Source organism: Ursus maritimus, unplaced genomic scaffold (genome assembly GCF_017311325.1).
Source record: "Ursus maritimus isolate PB19 unplaced genomic scaffold, ASM1731132v1 scaffold_22, whole genome shotgun sequence".
In the NCBI taxonomy this organism is placed as follows: Eukaryota; Metazoa; Chordata; class Mammalia; order Carnivora; family Ursidae; genus Ursus; species Ursus maritimus.
In genome coordinates this window covers 25,183,630-25,204,789 of record NW_024424675.1, presented here as the reverse complement: position 1 = coordinate 25,204,789, position 21,160 = coordinate 25,183,630, and the positions used below count along the sequence as shown (strand labels likewise).

General features: G+C 49.4%; 1 protein-coding gene across 1 annotated transcript in view; it reads right to left on the bottom strand.

Annotated features, from left to right (window-relative positions):
* The window catches only part of CEP250 (centrosomal protein 250), a 44,395-nt gene that overhangs the window by 11,417 nt on the left and 11,818 nt on the right, over window positions 1-21,160 (bottom strand). Inside the window, 17 exon segments of the mRNA XM_040638236.1 lie at window positions 571-910; window positions 1,848-1,986; window positions 3,389-3,522; window positions 4,583-4,726; window positions 6,506-6,640; window positions 7,035-7,202; window positions 10,544-10,713; window positions 10,912-11,039; window positions 11,261-11,454; window positions 12,476-12,706; window positions 13,394-13,540; window positions 14,392-14,536; window positions 16,261-16,443; window positions 16,782-16,960; window positions 17,497-17,658; window positions 18,184-18,285; window positions 20,015-20,111. Coding sequence (XP_040494170.1) covers window positions 571-910; window positions 1,848-1,986; window positions 3,389-3,522; window positions 4,583-4,726; window positions 6,506-6,640; window positions 7,035-7,202; window positions 10,544-10,713; window positions 10,912-11,039; window positions 11,261-11,454; window positions 12,476-12,706; window positions 13,394-13,540; window positions 14,392-14,536; window positions 16,261-16,443; window positions 16,782-16,960; window positions 17,497-17,658; window positions 18,184-18,285; window positions 20,015-20,111 — 2,798 coding nt within the window.

Genomic DNA, 21,160 nt, shown 5'->3' with positions numbered 1-21,160 from the left:
TATGGCCTTGGCCTTCCCACGGATCCCTCCATTCCTCAAAGAACCTCTTCTGAGCAGTTCATTCATCATGAACTTTCTGCGTTCCGATGTGCCAGGAGCTATGGAGGGCACTAGATAATGCTAGCTGTCATCTGTTAGGCATTTAGTAAATGCCAAGAACTGTGTGACCTATATTACTTCTGTAATCTCATTAACTCCTCAGAAAAATCCTGAGAGATGGGGCGCCTGGGTGGCATAGTCGGTGAAGCGTTTGACCCATGATTTCAGCTCAGGGCGTGATCTCAGGGTCGTTAGACTGAGCCCCATGTTGGGCTCCACGCTCAGTGGGGAGTCTGCTTAAGATTCTCCCTCCCTCTCTCTCTGCCCTTCTCCTGCTTGTACATGCACACTCTCTCTTTCTAAGAAAAAAAAATCAAGTTCAGAAAGGATTGAATTAATTCCAGAGACTGTGGCCTTAGCTTTGATGCAATATTGCCTATGCCTAAGGAACTGCAGGCCCCTTCCTTCTCCCCCCAGGGAGCTAGGCCTGGCTTTGGCCCAAAGGCCCGAGTCCTTGGGTGGCCACCTTACCTGGCTCAGGGCCCCAGAGGGAAGCAGAGTCTCCCCCGCCACGCAGCTCAGGCCTGCTCTCACAAGTGAGCCCCAAGGCCTGCTGCAGGACAGAACAGAGGCTGGCCAGCTGGGCCTGGGCCTGGTGCCCGGGCTGCTGCTCTGCCGCCAGTGCCGCCAGCTGGTTCTCTGTGCTGCGCAGTCGGAGGTGGGCTTGGGCTGCCTTGGCTTCCAGGGCCCGCAGGGAAGCTCGCAGCTGCTGCTCCGTTACTCGAGATGCCTCCAGCTCCTCCAACAGTTGTGCTTCCTGAGCCAGAAAGTCAGCCTCCCTCTCCTTCACCTCCTGCTTCAGGAATTCCACCTGCCAGGAAGGAAGTGTTGCCACTCTAAGCAGGGAGTGGACACCTTCTCATCAGACCCTCCCCGGCCTCACCTGGATCAAGCCCTGGGCTCACCTCGATCAGGGCTGGGAGGCTCAGCTCTCCAGCGGGTAAGGAGGGCTCTAGAAGGAGTGTTACCCTCAATCTGACCTGCATGCCCACCTACTGACTCCTGTCACATGGGCCTAGGCGATGCAAATGGGCTGTGGCCCTAATCCCCCCGGCAGCAATGCCAGCCCCCTGCTACAATCAGAATTCTGCTCGAAACCCTGACACTGAGCCTACAGAAGACCCATCACAGTAATAATGGCTACCATTTATAGCACGCCTGCTGTGTTCTGACACCTTAAACGTTCCTACAGTGGCTACGAACGATCATCCTTGTCTTATGGAGGAAGAAACGGATGTTCACGCAACCTGGAAGCAGGACCGCTGGGAGCCAAATCCAGCGCTAATGACGGACCTAGTGCTTCCCAGCCCTAGTCTCCCTTCCAGCTCTGACCGGCTCACTCTTCCCCTCCTGGTGCCGGCTCTCCTCTGTGCCCAAGGTCTGGGGTCCTCCTGTGAGCAGACAGTCCTGTAGTTGTCTTGTAATGACCTGTTCTGCTGCCGTGTCTTGCCAAGCTGACCAAGCACACTTAGATGTGGCCAGGCCCGTGTGAGCTCCACCCCTCTGGGCACCGTGTTCTGGGCTGTCAGACCCCTGACAGGAGCCGTTCTCAGCTCTGAGCCAGGTTCCCAAGCCCCCGCCCCGCCCAGCTCTGACTAGCCCCTCCTGCCAGGGCTGCTGACGTCCCAGCACACCCCGCAATACGGAACAAGAGCACGGTCCTCTTTCCAGAAGGATGGCTTCTTCACTCCAGGAGCAGGAGCACACTTCTGCCGAGGAACGGGGCCCAGCAGCGGCGTGGGGAGTACCTGGGTGCTGAGCTCTTTCTGCCCTCCCTGGGCCTCCTGCAGGTCCTGGTGCAGGGAGCACAGCTCCTGTTGTCGAACAGAGTCCGCTTCTTGTAAAACAAGGAGCCTCTGTTCCTTTTCCATCAGCGACTGGGTCAGGCTGAAGAGAGGCCAGAGGGTTAAGGTCATTCAGGGAATGAAGAACTACTTTCTCCTCTAACTGTGCGAAACACGGCATTAATGCTTAAGAGAGAAATAGTAAGATAACAATGACAGCATAACAATAGAAGCTAGCATTTATTGAGCACCGACTGAGTGCTCCCAGGTACTTCACGCACGTGATACCTCCCTTCAGCTTCAGTTTCTTCTTCTCTGGCAGATTCCAGAAATACCTATGCAATACCTCAAATTCAATGTGTCCAATTCTTCCCATCCCTTCTGCACTCCCCTTCCCCCAGCCATCCCCTGCTGTGCTCCCTAGCTCAGCGAACGGCACCCTTACCCACCCAGTGCTCCCACTTGGCAGCCTTGACCACATCACAGAGTTCTCCCTTCATCCCGTCCAATCAATGATGACATATAATCGACTCCAACTTCTTCAACGTCCCTTGAGCTCCTTCCCTGAGCTCTTTCCCCCCTCCCCTTCCCCACAACCCCTACCCTGGTGCAGCCCTAATGCATTTCGGGCAGACAACCGCACCTGCCTCCTAGCACGTCTGGCTGCCTGTGGTTGCATGAACAAGAGGACCTGTCCCTCTTCAAACTCCTACATCACTGAGAAGACAAGCCACGCTTCGCCGGGATGGCCGCATCTCACTCTGAGGTTTCTTACCATCACTACCTCTTCTTGATACATCGTAAACTGGATCATGTCCATTTCCTTGCTTAAAACCTTCCAGGGGTTTCCTACTAAACCTAAAATAAACTACGCACTCCTGGCCGTGGCCCACAAATCCCGAATGACACAGACTTGCCCAGGTCACGCGCCCCGTCCTTATGCACCAGGCTCCGGTCACACAGCGCTTCCGGTGCCCCCAAATACCCCAAGTTCTGATCCACCTCCGGGCCCCTGAGATGTCCACTCCTACCACAAAGCTCTCCCTCACCCCTTTGCCCAGCTGGTTCCAGTTCACCCTCAGTGGTCAGTTTAAACGCAGCCTCTTTGAGGAAGGCCTTCCCTACGATCTTATCTCAAGTACATCCCCACCCCCATTTCAACTTCAGCGTCGTTTCTTCCCTCCACACCACGTAACATAACCAGTGATTTCTCTGGGGGATTACTTAATTGACGTCTTCCTCACAAAACCGTACATTCTGCTGAGGCAGGGGGCGTCCCCGACCTCTGGCATAGTGCCTGGTGCCTAACGTGTGTTCTCTAAGTATTTACATACAACCTGAACGAAGTGTAAGCTACAGGGACCACATCCTCTCCACACGGCTCCCCGTACAGTCCAGGGCTGGAGACATGAGAGCCTAGGTTCCCCGAGCGAAGAACGGTCCACCTCACGGTGACCACAGTAGCTACACAGGCAAAAGCCTACACCACGGTCTGTCGAGCCTACCTGGCCTTCTCTCTCTCCAGCTCCTTCAGCGTTCGGCTATACTCCTGGGCCTCCCTCAGCTTCTCCTGAACCTCCTGCTCCACCAGCCTCCTGGAGTCATCCCTGGAAACCAGCTGAGACTTCAAGTCCTCCACCTGGAAAGATAACGCATGAGGATCAAGGGCAGCGGCCCGTGGCGGGAGGCTTCTCACCTAGGGCTCCACGGTCCTTGGAGGTCACAGTCACTGGCCCATTTCCAATGCTCTGGGGGTTTCTGCTTACACACTATTTTTAGCACCCCTCCCCCAGTACCATTCAGCCTCACCTTGTCTCCCAGCCTCACCTCTACTGTGTAAAGGCAGGCACAAATCAAAATCTTGGCTGAACAGAACCACCCAAAGGCAAAGTGATAAGTGATGGGCAAATGTACAGTAATTGTATTTTTAAAAATAAACAATCAGGGGCGCCTGGGTGGCACAGCGGTTGGGCGTCTGCCTTCGGCTCAGGGCGTGATCCCGGCATTGTGGGATCGAGCCCCACATCAGGCTCCTCCGCTATGAGCCTGCTTCTTCCTCTCCCACTCCCCCTGCTTGTGTTCCCTCTCTCGCTGGCTGTTTCTGTCTCTGTCAAATAAATAAATAAAATCTTAAAAAAAAAAATAAATAAATAAATAAATAAATAAATAAAAATAAACAATCAGAGGGGTGGCTGGGTGGCTCAGTAGAGTGAACGTCTGCCTTTGGCTCAGGTCATGATCTCAGGGTCCTGAGATCGAGTCCCAAATTGGGCTCCCTGCTCAGGAGGGAGCCTCCTTCTCCCTCTGCCTGCTGCTCCCCCTGCTTATGCTCTCTCTCTCTCTGTCAAATAAATAAATAAAATCTTAAAAAAACAATCAGAACACCAGCTGATACGGGATTCTGCGAAGGAAAAGCAATCAGAGTAGGAACAGCGACCTGGTATATTAAAACTGTATCTCTGGGGAGGGTGGGAAGAATGACAGGCACTGGGGCTGCCTGAGAAAATCTAAGGTCTGTGGTCACCACGGGGAGAGATGACTATCCCGGGGCTCCAAGGGCATGTGCTCCGCTCTAAGCACCCTTCCATTTCCTCTCCTTCTCAAGCAGGGCCAGGGCTCCCCTTTCCTACAGCAGGAGCGGGAGAGCCTGGCCATGCTGGGGAAGGGCTGCAGGGCTGCAGGGAGACAGAAGGAGGCACCTGCTCCTGTAGGTCCGTCTTAGCCTGCAGCAGGGCCCTGCACTCTTCTCGGAGGGCGGCAAGGTCATCTCCGTTCTGCTGGGCTGCCTGCTCCTGCTCCCGCCGGGCCTCCCGGAGCTGGGTCTGCAGCACCTCCGTGGTCTCCTGCAAAGAGAGAGGACCACAGTGAGCAGAAGGAAGCTCCCACTGGGGCCTGCGTCTTCAAGTCTGTGTCACATAAACACTGGTTTTTCAATTGGGTTGGCGGCAAAAGCTGAGGCAGGACCCAGCAATCCACGCTGTTTCCATGTTGCCACCTCAACAGAGCGTCTCCTTCCTCACAGAGCGTGCTAGCTCTCCGTCAGGGCCCCTGAGTTGGGAGCAGTCCCTCACCCAGACCACTGCAGAAGGCTTCCACTGCGTACCCCTACTTCCACTCCATGCCACCACCCCGTGCGCGTGCTCTCTCTCTCTCACACACACACACACACACGCGCGTGCGGTGACACGTACACACACACTTCTCCACTTAGCACCTAAAGTATTTTTTAAAATACGTGTAGTAAATCATGTCCCATTCTGCTTTTTAAATACCATCCAACAATTTCCCACTGTCTTTGGAACAAGTTCCAAGCTCCTCCCACAGCTGGCCCAGGGTTCCTGGGCTCCTGCATACTTCTCCACTCGCCCCTGAGCCTATCACGTGGGAGCCATGTGGCCTCCTTTCTGTCCTGGCGCTCCTTGAGCCCTTTCTGTCTGTCCCGCTGCCCTTATGATGGCTATTTCCCCTGCTGAAGCTGTTCTTCAAATAGCTGGCTTCTTTTTTTCTTTTCTTTTTTTTTCTTTTTTAAAGGGCTTTACTGGGGCGCCTGGGTGGCACAGCGGTTAAGCGCCTGCCTTCGGCTCAGGGCGTGATCCCGGCGTTATGGGATCGAGCCCCACATCAGGCTCCTCTGCTATGAGCCTGCTTCTTCCTCTCCCACTCCCCCTGCTTGTGTTCCCTCTCTCGCTGGCTGTCTCTATCTCTGTCAAATAAGTAAATAAATTCTTTAAAAAAAAAAAAATAAAAAAATAAAGGGCTTTACTAAGGGGCACCTGGGGGGGTCAGTCAGTTAGGCATTTGCCTTTGTCTCAGATCATGATCCAAGGGTCCTGGGATTGAGCCCCACGTTGGGCTCCCTGCTCAGTGGGGAGTCTGCTTCTCCCTCTCCCTCTGCCCCCCCACCCCCACTCGCACTCTCTCTCTCAGATAAATAAATCTTAAAAAAATATAAATAAAAGGGCTTTACTGAGAAACAGTTCACATATAATACACAATTCACCCGTTTAAGCATATAATTCGATGGTTTTTAGTATATTCAGAGTTGTACAACTGTCACCACACTTCAGAACATTTTTATCACTCCAGAAAACAAGCCTGTACCCCTCCCTATTCCCATCTCCACTCCCGACTACTCATCTGCTTGCGGTCTCTGTAGATTTGCCTGTTCTGGACATTTCCTACAAAGGGAACCATGCGCTGTATGGCCTCTTGTGACTGGCTTCTCACACTCGGCATAGTGCTGTCATAGCTCATCTCGGCTGGCTCTTTTCAACCTTCATGTCTCAGCCCAAACGCCACTTTCTCAGTAAGCCCCACCCCCGGCCACCTTGTTCAAAGTGGCCTCCTGTGACTCACTCTCAATTACTTCACGCTATTCATCTCCCTCACGGAACTTACTACCACCTGCGATCATCTCACGTATTTTCTATCTGCACGTTTTGGTCTGCTCTGCCACTAGAACGTAAGCTCTTTGAGGACAGGGACCACGTGTGTCACGTTCACTGCTATGTGCACCTTGATGTTTGTCATGGGATGGCACCTCGCCCCGGACCTGGTACCCAGAAGCACCAGAGAGCTGGTCATGCCCGCCTTTCCTCCCTGCCCAGGCCCGCCCTCCATACCTGTTCCTTTAACTTCTGAGCCTTCATGTCCTGCCTCAGCCGCTCCAGCTGTTGGCTGGCATCTGCCAGCTCCTTCTGGGTCTGCAGCAGCGTCTCCAGGAGGGACACTCTCTCCTTCTCTGTTTCGAGCTGCATCTGTGGAAGGGCAGGGAGGCAAGAGGTTGCCGCCTCAGGGGTCATCATGCTCACCCACTAGGCCACAAGCACATTCCAGCCGCTCTCGGGCTCCTCCAGCAAGTGGGGAGGGGGCTGAGGGCCAAAGAAGGTCTGGACCTGCTTGTTAAGAACCAGGAAGTGCAAAGATTGTCACTGGTTTGTGAGCTGACAGGATGTGGTGAGGATCGGCCCTCCCTCAGGAAGTGTGACATACTGTCGGCCCTGCAGCTAACGCAGGGGTCACCCTGCTCACTAGCAGCAAAGGGAGCAGGTACTTCTCTTCTGGAAGCCCCCTGCAGCAGCACTCTTGGGAGTGGAAAAGGAAGCGGTCAAAGGTAGGGGGATCGCAGCTCCAATATCCCCAGCTTCCCACCTGGCAGAGGGCACTCTCTGCCTCTGCCCGCTCTTCCTCCCTCTGTGTCCGGATGGCCTCGGCTTCTGCCTGCTGTTCCCGCAGCCTCGTTTCCAGCTCTGTTTTCTCCCTCTTTAGGCTCTCCAGTGCCTTATCCAGTTCCTGCTGGTGCCAGGAGCGCTCCTTCTCCTGGTCACGAGAAGGAAGCACTGTTAGCTGAGGAGAAGAGGCAGGAGGGGTCCAGAGCAGAGAAGGTGCACCCTCCCCAGCTGAGACTCTTTGGTACCTCTCTTGGCCAATCTCCCCATCGATAAAGTGAGGTTGCTAACTCCTGCCTTATCTATCTCATCAAATTTTGTGAGAATCAAATGAGATTTATAAAAAAATCAAATGATACAATACATGAAAAAGTGTTTTCTAAACTGCAATTCTCCCTAATATAAGTTGCAAGTATCTGTTATTTTAAACCAACCACACCACGGTTGATGTTATAACTATGAACTAAGGAAGCAGATTGGTTCTCTGCTGCCCACTCTCCCCTACTTTAGGCACATAATTCCCAAACAAGCAAACTTCTGGCCGCCATGTTGCCAATAGGTCTGCCTTATAATAAGAGTCAAATCACAAATACACACAAAGCACAAGTCAACTTTGATTTCCAGAAATCTGACAAACAAGATCTATGAACCCTCCAGCTGCAAAATGGCAAAAAATACTGGATGATATATTAAATATATGTTTTAATGTGTAAGTGAGCCAGCAGGAATTTCACAGGAGTCAAAGATCAAAGCAAGACTCGTGATCCAAAGAGCACAGAACTGGCTTTCTCCCGGAGGCGTGTGCTACACCTAATAACCTTGAAATTCACCTTAATGCTGTGGGGAAAGAAAATAGGAGACAAGGGCGGGGAGTCCCAAAGAGGATTCCCACATAAAGCTGGAGCCCGAAGGACTAACCAGGGGTCAACAAACTATGGCACGTGGGCCAAATCTGGCCAGCCTCCTGTTGCTGTATGGCCTGTGAGCTAATAGTAGAGTAGTTTTTACATTTTTAATGGTTGAAAAGAAGTAAAAAAAAAAAAAAAAAAAGAGGACTTTGTGACATGTGAAAGTTATATGGAATTCAAGTTTCAGTGTCCACACTTAAAGTTTTATTTGAACGCAAAGATGCTCATTTGCTTACATATGGTCTATGGCTGCTTTTGTACTACAATGGCAGAGGTGAGTAATTACGACAGAGACCATAAGGTCCACAAAGCCTAGTATGTGGCCCTTTACAAAAAACTTGCCTATCTCTAGGCTATAGTGCCCTCAGTAGAAGGATAAACTTGAGACAGACAGAGAAACAAAAGAGGAGAGAAATGGGGAAGAAAAAGGGAGAGAACGTAGGAGAGAAAACAAAACAAAAAACCCCACAGAAGGAAACGGAAAGAGTATTTGTTTGTTTCAACCTTTACACAGGGTAAAAAAAATCTCCCTCAAGAAGTCAGCCACAACCTGGTCTTCATGTGGGTGCAGGACCTGAATGTGATCTAAACACTTTCAACAGAAATTTTATTTCATTTTATTTTAAAATTTTACTTTAAGGTGGTTCTGGGATGCTAGAACCTTCAATACAACACTACTAGTATAAGTGACCTGAGTTAATTTCTATCATATGTCTGTGCCTCAGTTTCCTCATCTATAAAAATGGGGATAACACAGTGTCTTCCTCTTCTGCTAGGAAATTTCTAACAGAAGTGAAAGTAGGGGCTCAGTTGTTAAGTGTCTGCCTTCACTCAGGTCATGATCTCAGGGTCCAGGGATCGAACCCCATGTCGAGCTCCCTGTTCAGTGGAAAGCCTGCTTTTCCCTCTCCCACTCCCCCTGCTTGTGTTCCCTCTCTTGCTGTCTCTCTGTCAAAAAATGAGTAAAATCTTAAAAAATTTAAAAAATTAAAAAAAAGAATGAAAGCAAAGCTTCTGAAGAAAAACTCCTTTACCTTAGGCCTAGAAGGATTCCCAAAGAAAAATTTCTAAAGGACATGAGTTCAGAGTCAAGAATCACAAAACACAGGAGAACTGATGGAAACAACATATATAACAGATCCAGGCCCAAAAAGACTTCAGTTATTGGTATTATTAGACAGTATAAAAACATGCTTCATGTGTTGAAAGATAAAAGAGAGGATGAAAATACAAAATAAGGGAAAGAGATTAAAACATGACCAAGAAGATTTGGAAAAATAACTGAATAGAATGTCTAGAAATAAAAAAAAATTTAGTAAGTGAAATTTAAAACTTGGCAAATAGACTACATAGCAGATTAGACATGGCTGAAAGGGGAGTTAGTGAGTAGAAGACAGATCTAAAAAGATCATCTACAACACCGAGTGGAAAAAGAAAAATGAACACGGAAAATGTAAGAGTTAAGATACATGGAGGATACCGTAAGAAGGTCTGACACACAACTAATTAGGGTCTTCTCGATACCAACAATAGAATAATCACTATGCTAAGAGAAAATAACTATCACCCTAGAATTTTACACCCAGTGAAACTATCCTTCAGGAATAAAAGTAAAACAGAAATATTTTCAGACAATTAACTACCAACAGACCCTCACCAAAGAAATTCTATTTCAAGGAGGAAAATAAACCTAAATAGAAAGTCTGATATGCAAGAAGGAATGATGAGTGAAAAAAATGTCATTTTTCAGTGTATCTAAACAAATACTGACGCATAAAACAAAAAGTCAGAATAATTTACGGTGTTAACAAACTACTTATAACAAACACATTGCATAGAAGAGTACACAGATCGGAGGGGTGAATGCAGGTAAAATGTTCCGAATTTCCTGTGTCATTCAGGAAAACAGGAAACATACTGATTAACTCGAGATTTTATGAAGTACACATTTTTAAACATTAAAGGAAACAGTGAAAAGAATTTTTAAATTAGAGAACATATCATCCAAAGTAAGAGAGAGAGAAAAAGAACTGCGAAAAGAATACAACTTAATCATCCAATTGAACTCTCTAAAAGAAGTTAACAAAGGTGACTTGCCTACCCCAAAAAAGATATAAAAAGGCAGGAAAAATAGTATAGGATGGTGGGAATAAGCCCAAACATACGTATAGTGACAATCGAGGCAAATGGCCTAAATTACATAATTAAAAGACAAAAGCAGCACAGTTCTGAATTGGGGAAGAAGGGGTCTAAGGCATTCCTCTGCTCCGTTTACATCCTGGGGCCAGTTTAACCATCCTAAATTCTAGGATCCACGCCTAATTCTCTGTACATAGCAAAACAACAGCAATAACAGCTAACACAAATATAGAGCTTACTACATGTCAGGCATTGTTCTCAGGGTTCTCCATATATTACTCACTTATAGCTCGAAACTGGATTTTGCACCTTGGTGACCAGGTTAGTCCCGTTCAGATTTCACTCTTATAAGCAAGAATACCTGGCCCAAGAGTCAGCAGGTGGAGTACTCACTGAAGGGAGGCCATGTCTGCCTCTCCCGTCCCCAGCCACATCCAAGACCTACCCATTTCTCCTGGAGCCGGTTCACTTCCTCCTCATGGGCCGACTTCTGCTGCTGCAGGGCAATCTGTCCCTCTTGCTCAGCCTGGGCCAGCTGACTGGCTGCTGTCTTCCGCTCTTGCTCTGCCCGGCTCCGCTCGGTGTCCAGTTCCAGCTTCAGGCACCTCACTTCCCCTGAGATGCCAGAGACAGGTGATCTCCCACTAGGCCTCTGCCCTCTTCCTTTCACTCCTGTCTCTAGGCCTCAGGAGCAACTCCCATCTCAGAGGCCCTGGGCCGGGCTAGAGAAGGACCTCTGATAATTTCCCACTGCCTTCCTGGATTTCAACATCCCCGTGGAATGAAGTGTCCCCATCCCAGTTGGGGTCTCACCTTGAATGACTTCCTTGGCACGAGTGACAGTTTGAATCTGGACCTCCAGCTGCCCCTTGGTGACCTCTATCAGAGAATTTTGTTGTTGGGCCTCAAACAGACTGCTCTCCAGTTGCTCCTTGGCTGAGCTGTCAGGTTCAGGAATCAGGAAGAACTCTTACCCATCAAGCCCCTTAACTTTCCTTGGAGGAGCTGGGTTCTGAGTGCTAACTACTCAGAGAAATTAGGGGGCAATTATAAATTCATAACTCATTTAGGACCCATATACTTTGGGCAGGGAACTTAGTTTGACTACCCCTTGCCTTGCAAAGCTCCCTCTGCCCTCGGCCGAACTGGGTCTGGGCCCTACCTGAGCCCCAGCAGTTGTTCAGAGAGGTCCTGCCGGTCTCGCTCCACAGCCTGCAGCCGCACCTGGAGGGCTGCTCTCTCCCGTACTAGGGCCTCCTTCTCCTGGACTTCCCGGGCAAGCGCCTCTTCCTGTCGCTTTGTCTCCTGATGCAGCTGCTCCAGCTGTGCTAAGCCTGCCTCCTGCTGATGACGTGCCTGAGAGCAAGAAACCGGCAAGATACAGAGCACAGGCAGGATCCCCGCAGGGTGCTATCACAGGCGAGGGCCACCGGCCCTTCAGAGACTCTGGACCCAGCTCTGCGAGTCCTGACCGTTGTCTGCTCAAATACTACCTCCTGCAACAGCCTATAGAACTCCGAGCCCTGGAAGCATGCTCTCCTTTGTGCAAGACCCTGTGTTATGGCTGCAAGAGAACTACCTTGAAGGAGCTTTTAGTCTTAAGTAGTAAGACACACAAAACATCAGGAAGGAAGTGATCAGCCTCTGAGAAAGGGACTCTGGGAAGGAAGATCAGGTATCATTTTTAGAGCAGTGAGAAGTTTGGCAGAGGAGAAAGAGGACTTTTGAGCTGAGTCACTGGTTCAGAAAAAAATTTACTGAGTTGCTGCTACGTGTTAGACATTTTGTTAAAAGATGGAGGAATAGGGGCGCCCAGGTGGCACAGTTGGTTGTCTGCCTCTTGGTTTCACATCAGGTCGTGATCTCAGGGTTGTGAGATCAAGCCCCACATTGGCTCTGGGCTCAGCACGGAGTCTGCTTAAGTGTCTCTCCCCCCCCCCGCCGCTCCTTCTTGACACTCTTGCATGCTCTCTCTCTCTAAAATAAATAATTAAATCTAAAAAAAAAAAGATGGAGGAATAAAAACAAGACACAGCCTTGCCTTCAAAGAGCTTTGGGTCTCATGGTGGAGACTATACACGGATAATCACGGTGCAGGGTCAACTGTGCGAAGTGTGGCGTTGGCATATTCAGGAGGTACTGTCAGAGACCCAGGGGAGGCATCTAATTTGAGCTGGAGGCTGTGAGGTAGCTCAGAATCTGAAGGATTCTTACAGGATCTCTTAAAAAATTGGAAGATGTGCCCCAAACTAGTAACACTGGTCATTTTTAGGAAATAAGACCTTTTCACGTTCTGAACCGTTTCTGTAGAGTTTTCATTTTTTAGGATGAGTCCGTGCGATGCCTTCGTGTGATGGTACCCGTTTTGTCTTCTCACCTCGCTAAGTTTCTCTTGAATTTCCTCCTTCTCCTCCTGGATGCCCCTGAGCTCTGCCTGCAGCTCAGTCCCGCTCTCCTCTGCCTTCCGCAGCTGAGCCTCCAGCTGCGTGTTCTTTTCCCGAAGGGCTTCCCCGCTCCTCTCGGCCTCCGCCAGGCCCAGCTGCAAAGCGTTTCTCGCCTGCTCGGCTGCTTCCATTCTGCCGCACACAGACTGGTTCTCCTGTTCTAACTACTGGGCAACATGGGAAAGGCGTCAAAGACAAATGGTTACAGTTTATGGATCAAGTGCTAAGACAGAAATCCAAGTGAGATGTGAATCTATTCTCCAAAGAGCAACACAGGAAGGCTTGTACGAGACGGGGGGCTGTGCATTCACTGGCTCTGGCGGTGGGATTCCAGGTACTGGATGGCTTGATGCTGGGGGTGGTGATTAAAAAGGCAAACACCCTACTCTCAAAGAATTCAGAATAAAGGGAATCTGGAACATTTCTAGGGCTCAAGGTAACAGGGGTAGTGAAGAGACATGCTAAATGTGCAACCTATAGAGAAGATTCTTTGAGCTGTAGGCTCTTCAGTGGATCCTTTTCTGGAGATCGCTGTTATCTCATGCAATGGGATTAAACACCTAGTCTTCCTTCCAGAGGACACAGGCCTTCTTCCTGGCCCTGGTGATTTTACCCTACAGACCAAAGGTGGTTCTGCTGTAGTTGTGAAAGGGGACTATTTTTAACGGCTAAGCCCAGGCCTTATAATCTTGGCTGTCCTCTGCACCACCAATGTTCCTTTTGCTCATTTCGGGACGTTTGGGAGCCGATCTGTCTTGGGCTCCTGTCACGGGCATCAGCTTTATTAGTCACTGGCTTGCCTTTTGTCAGGGCCCAGACCTACCCTGCGGATCAGAGAAGTCTTCACTCACCTGGAGAAGCTGCTGGTTCAGTCCAACTTTATCTAAGGCCAAAGCCTCATTTAAGGCACTGAGCTTGACAGCGGCAGCCCGAAGATCGGCGACCTCAGCCTTCAGGCTGTTCTCAGAACTCGACAGCTCTGCAACTGACTGTTCTGCCTGAAAACGAAGAGAGTTAAAGGGCTGCCTTATGCCAGTTTTCCTGCCACGGTGAGCAGCTCACGTCCCCAGCACCTGCTGCTGTCCTTGTACGGAGATCAGGTGACACTCCATTCCTTCCCTTACATTCTAAACAAGTTTTCCCCTCATTCACTCATTCATTCATTCAATCATCGAGAAGTAGGAGAGGAGCTCACAGTACAGAGGCATAGACACCAGGATGTACAAACAACTAGAACTGCAATGACTTCACAGACAATGTAAGCACACAGTGCTCTGGAAACTCAAAGAAACCATTTATTCAGTTTGGGGGAATCAAAAGTGCTTGGTAGAAGAGCTGGCAATGAAGGTGGGTATTAAGAGGTGAGGAAGAGTTTGTGGTTAGAGGGAGAGGAAAGACCAGTCAGGCAAAAGGAAGAGGACCCCAAAGGCAAGCAGAGTCATGAAAGAGCAGGGCAGAGCTGAGCATGTAATCAGTGCTATGTGGCAGGAGCCGAGGTGGATGGGGAGTTAGGACAGGATATGGAGAGAGGAGGACGCTGGAAACAGTTCGGGGAAGATGCAAAGGGCATTGAATGTGTCACCAAACAGCTGGGAAGCCACTGAATGGTTACAGGAAGGAGACCAATGTAACCGGATTTACGCTTTTAAAACCATTCTAACTCCAACAGAGAGAGTACATTGGGAGGGACAGAACCTGAAAGCAGAGGCTAGTAAGTGACACAGGGAATACGAAGGGTCGTGGCTGGGAGGGTGAAGAATGAGGCAGGCTGCATGCCCTTTGCCTAGAAACACAACTTTCTAAGTCCCCCACCCCCAACCCAACAAGCAAGGGGTAGAGGCCCGCGCACCCTGGCCAGAGCCGCGGTCACTTCTGCTTGCTCCTGCCTCAGCAGCTCCCCTTCCAGGCGACTTGACTCCAGGGCCTCCCGAAGAGTGATCAGCTCACTGAGCGATTCTGACTGTTTGGCTTCCAGGCCTGCCAGCGTCTCCTGACTAGGATGGAAAGGAGAGGAGGCTGGGGGCAATCTCAGGGAGTGGCCACACCCCAAAAGGTAACAGGACTGTGATTACCTTTGCCATGCAAAAGACTGAAGAAGGTCTCTAAAAACCAGTAAGACCTCCATGACATATGAAGTGAATAAAGCCTGACATTGGGAGAAATAAGAATATGCACAGGGCGCCTAGCTGGCTCAGTCAGTAGAGCATGCAACTCTTAATCTCAGGGTCACAAGTTCAAGCCCCACGTTGGGCGTTTAAAAAAAATAAAATTAAATTAAGTTAAAAAAAAGAACATATGCATGTATTGGTGTGAAGCAACTGGAAAGACAAACAAGAAAGCAATTCAAGTGTCTGCCTACAAAAGGAAGGGAAATGAGACAGATGAAACAGAGAGGAGGATCTCTGTGTTTGTCTATTATTATTATTTCTTTTTAGAGAAAAGGAGGGGAGGAACAGGGGGAGAGGGAGAGACAGATTCTTAAGCAGGCTTCACGCCCAGCTTGAGACCCTGTGATCATGACCTGAGCCGAAATCAAGAGTCGGATGCTTTAACCAACTGAGCCACCCAGGCGCCCCTGTGTTTGTCTTTTTAAATAATTTTGACTTTCGGATCATAATAAATATTGTGGTTAGAGGGATTATTATTATTATATTATATTATTATATTATATTATATATTATATTAGTATTATCAATTAACACTAATTAAATTTAAAAACATAATTATCTTTGTGGATTGTCTACTCTTGTCCTTGGTACGGGGGAGACCATTCCTTGCACGAGTCACGATCCTTATAGTAGTCCTTCAAGATTCTAGTATTCGTGCCTACCGGCTGCAAGGAGCTACAGCACACGAGAGGAGGGGGATCTACCAGAGGTGACGAATACAGACCCTGCTACCAGTCACTGAAGACCTACCACATGCCAGGCTCTATGCCAGGATTTTGCAAAACAGTGCTCTAACCTTCCCAGTGATACGTCACGGTAAATACTATCATCCCCATTTTACAAATAAAATAATCTACCCAAGTGGAGGAGCCGTAATTTTAACCAAGCTTTTGCCAGCTTGAAAGTCCTTGCTTTTTCTGTGACATTCTATAGAGGAATTTATAGATTCGCTCGGTCTCTTGATTCTGGAATTCTCTTTCTTGACCAACTCACTTCCCATTACTACTTGGATAAGTCCTACTCTTCGGCCGGCCTAGCCTACTCTGAACATACCATGAACCTGCTGCGTCCCCTTCTTTGCTAATCTGTCCCTTCTGCCCCTCTCCCAACTCTCTACCAATCAAAATATGTCAAAGCCCAGCTCAAAAGCCACCCTCTCCTCCATGAGGCTTTCAATTATTAACTGTCACTGCCACGCTCCCAAAGGCCCCAGCTGGAAGCTCTGTTTCACTCATACATCATCTGGCCTCATGCCACAGTTCGCTATGGGCATGTCTGCTCTCCCTATTAGACAGCAAACTGCTTGAGATCAGGGCCTGTGTCTTATTTGTTTCTCTCCCCCCAACAGTGTCTCAGCTCTTAGGGGTGCTCAGCAAAGCCTGGGTGAACTTTCTGTATTCATCTTTCTGCAAAAGAGGGAGCCGTAAGCTAATGCAAACCCAGCGCACGCCAGGCTTCCACGTATTCCACTTTCTGCGAGATGGGAATGGATGGGAGTGGAACTGAAGGGAAAATCAAGCCCCAGGGAGGAGGGCACCGGGCACACTTACAGGCGGTCCCTTTCCCGGACAGCCAGGTGCAGCTCCTCCTGCTGCTCCTCCTTCTCGCCCTGAGCCGAGTCCCCCTGCAGCTGGAGCTCCATGTTTGTCCTCCGCAGCCGCCACGCCTCCTGCTCCAGCACCTCTAGCTGCTGCTGCAGCTCCTCCCTGGTCTCCTGCAGGAGCTCCCGCTCCCTGCAACAAGCAGACCAGAGATGAGCAGAAACCCTGGCACTGCAAATCCTTCCTGGAAGCAGACATCGCAGGATCCAAGGAGAGAGATGTCTGTTTCCTTTACAATCTCATCTTCCCTTTTGAGCAGGAAACCGTTTTTGTTTTTATTTTTAATCATCACAAAGACTCAAAAGTGAGTGAGCAGGAATAAGCAGAACACAAAGCAAGATGGCCCTGGACAGCCCTGGGTGTCGGGAGGGGAGGGCAGGCAACCAGAAATGGGCAGGGAGTGGGTAAATGGCAGGATGAGGACTGAGCCTCCTCAGGGAGGAGTGGGGGACGAACGGCCCCCTGCTCACTTGCTGAGAGACTCCACCTCTCCCTGGAGGTCCACGGTCTGTCCTGCCAGAGTGTCGCGCTCCCCGGTGAGCTTCTGCAGCCGCTGTCTCAAGGCCTCGCCCTCCTCCTCCCACTGATTATGCTGCTGTCGCAAGGAGCTCACAGCTTCCTGACAGCCCCAAAGTTGCTGCCTTAAGTCCTGTGGAGGGAGTGACAGAAGTGAGACGGTGAGCAGGAGGGCAGACTGAAGGAGGGGTGTCAGAAGCCTGAGAGCGGGGCTGGGCGAGGGTCAGCTAAGAACAGAAACGTGGCCAGCCAAGAAGGCAGAGGATCAGAGATGACTGGGCTTCGGTGGTGCCTAGAGTCTCAGGGTCCTTCATCTTCAGACGTGCAGTGGGGGGCGGTCACGGAGACGGTTAAGTGTGGCCGGGACCCTTAGAGTCAGGAACACTTACCCACGGTCTCCCAGGGCTCCCGTTGCCTATCTTTGCGTAATGCTATATGAAGATGGCATGCAAAGTGAAGCATCCCACTGGGCACACAGAATGTGCCCACTAGCCACAAGCACAACTGGCTAGACACCGAGAGATTCTAATGACCACTTTGGGTGTGCTGACCAACCACCTCATGACTGGTCATGAGTGAAAGGGGCAGTCCAGGCGAGGAGGGTACCCGGGGCACAGATCAGTTCAGACATCCACACCCGTGGCTGAGGAGGAATGGTGGGGTCCTCACCTGCACAGCCTGGCGTCTTCGAGTCACCACTGAACGCACCAGAGTAAGGGTTTTGTCTGGGTCCTGGGAATCAAACTGGGAGGAGAGGCCACTAGCGTCCAACTCCAAGGAGCTCTCTTGATCACAGCTTTGGGCCATATCATCCCCTTCTTCCACCATGACCTGAAATCCAACACAGCAGAGTCACTACCCTCTTGACCAAGGCCTAGAGTCCACACAAAAAACTAACACTACATCCTGGACAAACCTGACGTTTTCCTTCTCACGTCCTCTCCCTTGCAGGTGGGAGGAGAGTATCCAAAAACAAAAAGGACTGGTTCCTCCAACTACTCACCTTTGGTCACCCAAACCTAGGACTAGCAGCAAGGCTAGAGCACTCTAGGAGGTAATAATAGATGAAGAAATGAAGAAAGGAGAGGATACTGACATAACAAAGACCAGAATCCAGCCACTGGCCTGAGGCTTGCAGCTGGCAATAAGGAAGAGGGACTGTTCCAGACGGCAGGACCAGCACGTGAATGCTTAGCTACCCCTTCGGGTGCCAGTCTTCAAATACACTCTGAGAACTCATTCCTCAAAGACCCAGCATCTCAGAGAGTGGAAATCTAGGCATGAGTAAGAGGACACAGAGGCCTGTAGAGGGGTGAGCCATGACCGGGTTTCCACAAACAGAAGGCTTACCAGTACCTGGGTTATATCCCTGATCGCCTGCTGTAAAGACAGCTTCTCCTCTTGGGCATTCCTACTGAGAGATGCCTCATGTTCCATTAATTCTGCATGATTTGTCTCCTGAACAGGGAACAGGATAGAGCTGTGAGCCAAACTTGCAGAAGTATCTACCGTTCAAGCCCCCAAATCAACCAGAATCTCGTTCTGTCTCTTGGGTCAACTCTACTTTTTCCCTGACCACACGTGAATGCCACTGCTGTCCCAGGACTCTGAGGACAGTGTGATGTGGGGATCAAGAGTTCAGAGTGAGTGAATCAGAGCTCCACACTGGGCCGCCTAGATTAGAGCTCTTACTCTGTCACATCCTAGCTTGGCAACCTTAGGCAACTGCTTCTTTGAGCTTCTTTTCTCTTTAAAAAAGGAATAATTAATAGCAACTACTTCACAGGTTTGTGTTGAGGCTTAAATGGAAAAGATGCATGTAAGTTACTCAAGATAGTGCCTGGCGCAAAGAAAACGCTCAGTAAATGTCAGCTATCAGAGGAGGCAGGATGGCAGCTGTCTCTGAACAGCAAATTGATGCTGGAGACCTAAGGCTAGACCAGAGAAACCCCTAGCCCTAGAGCTAGCAACGAACCTGAAGATTCAAGATTTCCTCAGTTCCTTCTGATCCTATCGCTAGTGAAGGCCTAAAGACATAGACCTGCAGCTATGTTTTCTTTGGCCTGCACAAAACTTGAAACGGCATGTACAAATTGAGAGATTTTGAGAGATTTTATGAATTGAGAAATTCTGACTTTCTGTTTTCTGAAAAAGTTAACAGATGGGCCACACCAGCCCCCATTCCTACACGGCAGTAATTTCCTGAGGTTGAACAGTGGGTGCCTCCTCCAGAGAAGACATGTATTTTTCGGGGCCCCGTGGGCCCTACGATGCCTCATCGTTTCCTTAATATTAAGATCAAGCGTCCCCTACTGCACTCAAAACCAACTCTTACAGTATCAGACAGCCAGAATCCTTCCAACTGAGCCCACTTCACTCTTTGGTGTTATCTGGGCACTGCGGACATTTGAACTTGCAAATTTCTGACCAAAGGGAACCCAAAAGGCATCAACAACTCTGAGTCCCTGCTGATCCCAGCTTGGATAAGAAGACTAGAGGTTTGCATATGGATGGTCATTCAGGATCTGCCTAAAAACAGAGATCTGAAAATTCTTAGAAACAAAAGGAAACGTGGAGTCAAGCCAGAGGTTTTAACTAGTCCAGCCTTAGAGAGTCCCTTTGATAATGTCTCTGGCCGAGGAGAAGCCAGGGACACAAACCTCACTCTTGCACAGGACAGACTCTCAACTACTGAGCACCTCTCGCTGCTAGACAAACCCTACCAGCCTGTAGCTTCTAGTCACCGACACTGCCCGGGCCAGCTGGAAAACGTTAAACAAGCCAACTCTTTCCCCCGATGTCAGTCCAGATCTGTGACGGCAGCCATCACGTCTTCCTCAAGCCCTTTTCTCTCCAAGCTGGCTGTTGCCATACTCGTCCGTTGTTTCCCATATGACTCTCACACATCCCCATTCTTTGCCAGTGTGCCTCATAATGCGTGTCCCACTCTCTCTGATGAGGACACCCTGAGCACGCACATCACTGCAGTTTCCCCAGGAATACAGTAGGGACGGTACACAGTATTTACCAATGAATGAGTTAATTAATTTTCAGATTCAGCCAACATTTATTTTTATCAATTTTTTATCAAGGAACATTTAACTGGTATCCTGCATCATCTGTCCGCAAAGGACAAGGAACCTATAGGCCTACTCCCAACTCCTTTCTAGAACAAAGGGTCATGTACCATGATTTCCACTGTCTCTCTCAGAGCCTCTAACATCTTCTCATAGTCTTTATTTTGCTTCTGAGCCTGGGTCAGCAGAGCAGAGAGCTCGGTCACCCTGAAGAGAAGAGCACAGCACTGTCATGCGGGCGGCCCACTGAGGTAGACAGAGCTACCACTCAGCATACCCCAGCCCCAACAGATGCTCCCACTGCAGCCCCCCAGAGCCACCTGGGTGCCCCCAGCCCCTGCACTCCCTGAATACCACATGACACTATGACCTTGAACTGGGGGGAAGGGGAGGAGTCAAAAGCCACTCAGACACATGCAGGGATTTACCACATCTCAAGGCTGGAACACGTGTTTGGGGGCCCGAGAGCTGAAGGAAAGCCCTGGACCAGGCCCTTCCAGGCCCCGCTTGATCTTGAAGTCAAGCACCCTGAAGCCAATAAGAATATCAGAGTTGCCACATGGGACAGTCCCAAGGTCCCTCCAGCCCAAGGGTCTCTGATAAGGAAAATGGAGGGGTAATTTGGAGGAGATTATGGTCAACTTCTGTGATATTAACCTCAAAGTTCAGGAAAACCATCATATAGCTCTGTCACTTAATGCTATATCCTGGAGTTCAGTACCTGGTATTATATGGGTAGCTAAATAAATTTTTTTTTTAAGATTTTTTTTTTAAAAGAAATCTCTGCACCCAGTGTGGGACTCAAACACACAACCCAAAGATCCAGAGTTGTATGCTCTACTGAGCCAGCCAGGTGCCCCTAAATAAATATTTCTTGAATGAATGTTATCCAGGAGTTAACTCTTTTTTTTTTTTTTTTTTTTGCCTCGTCTTAATTTTATTCTGTGCCATCTCTAAGAGCCTTCGTTCACTGTACGGCCATTCATTTAATCATTGTATTTTTCAACAAACATTCACTGAATGTTACTATAGGGCAGATGAAGTGCAAAGCACTGGAGACAGATTTACTAACACTTGGTCTCCGTCCTTGCGTTCCCATTGCCTTCACAACCAAAACCAAAACAAACTGCTATTTACATACACCACCAATAGGTGGTGACACAACCCTAGCCATGGGGTATAAGCCCAAACCTGTCTGGAAATTCAGTTGGGCTCTTTGCTTGGGTCCCTGCCCTTCTTACTATTATTTTTTAAAA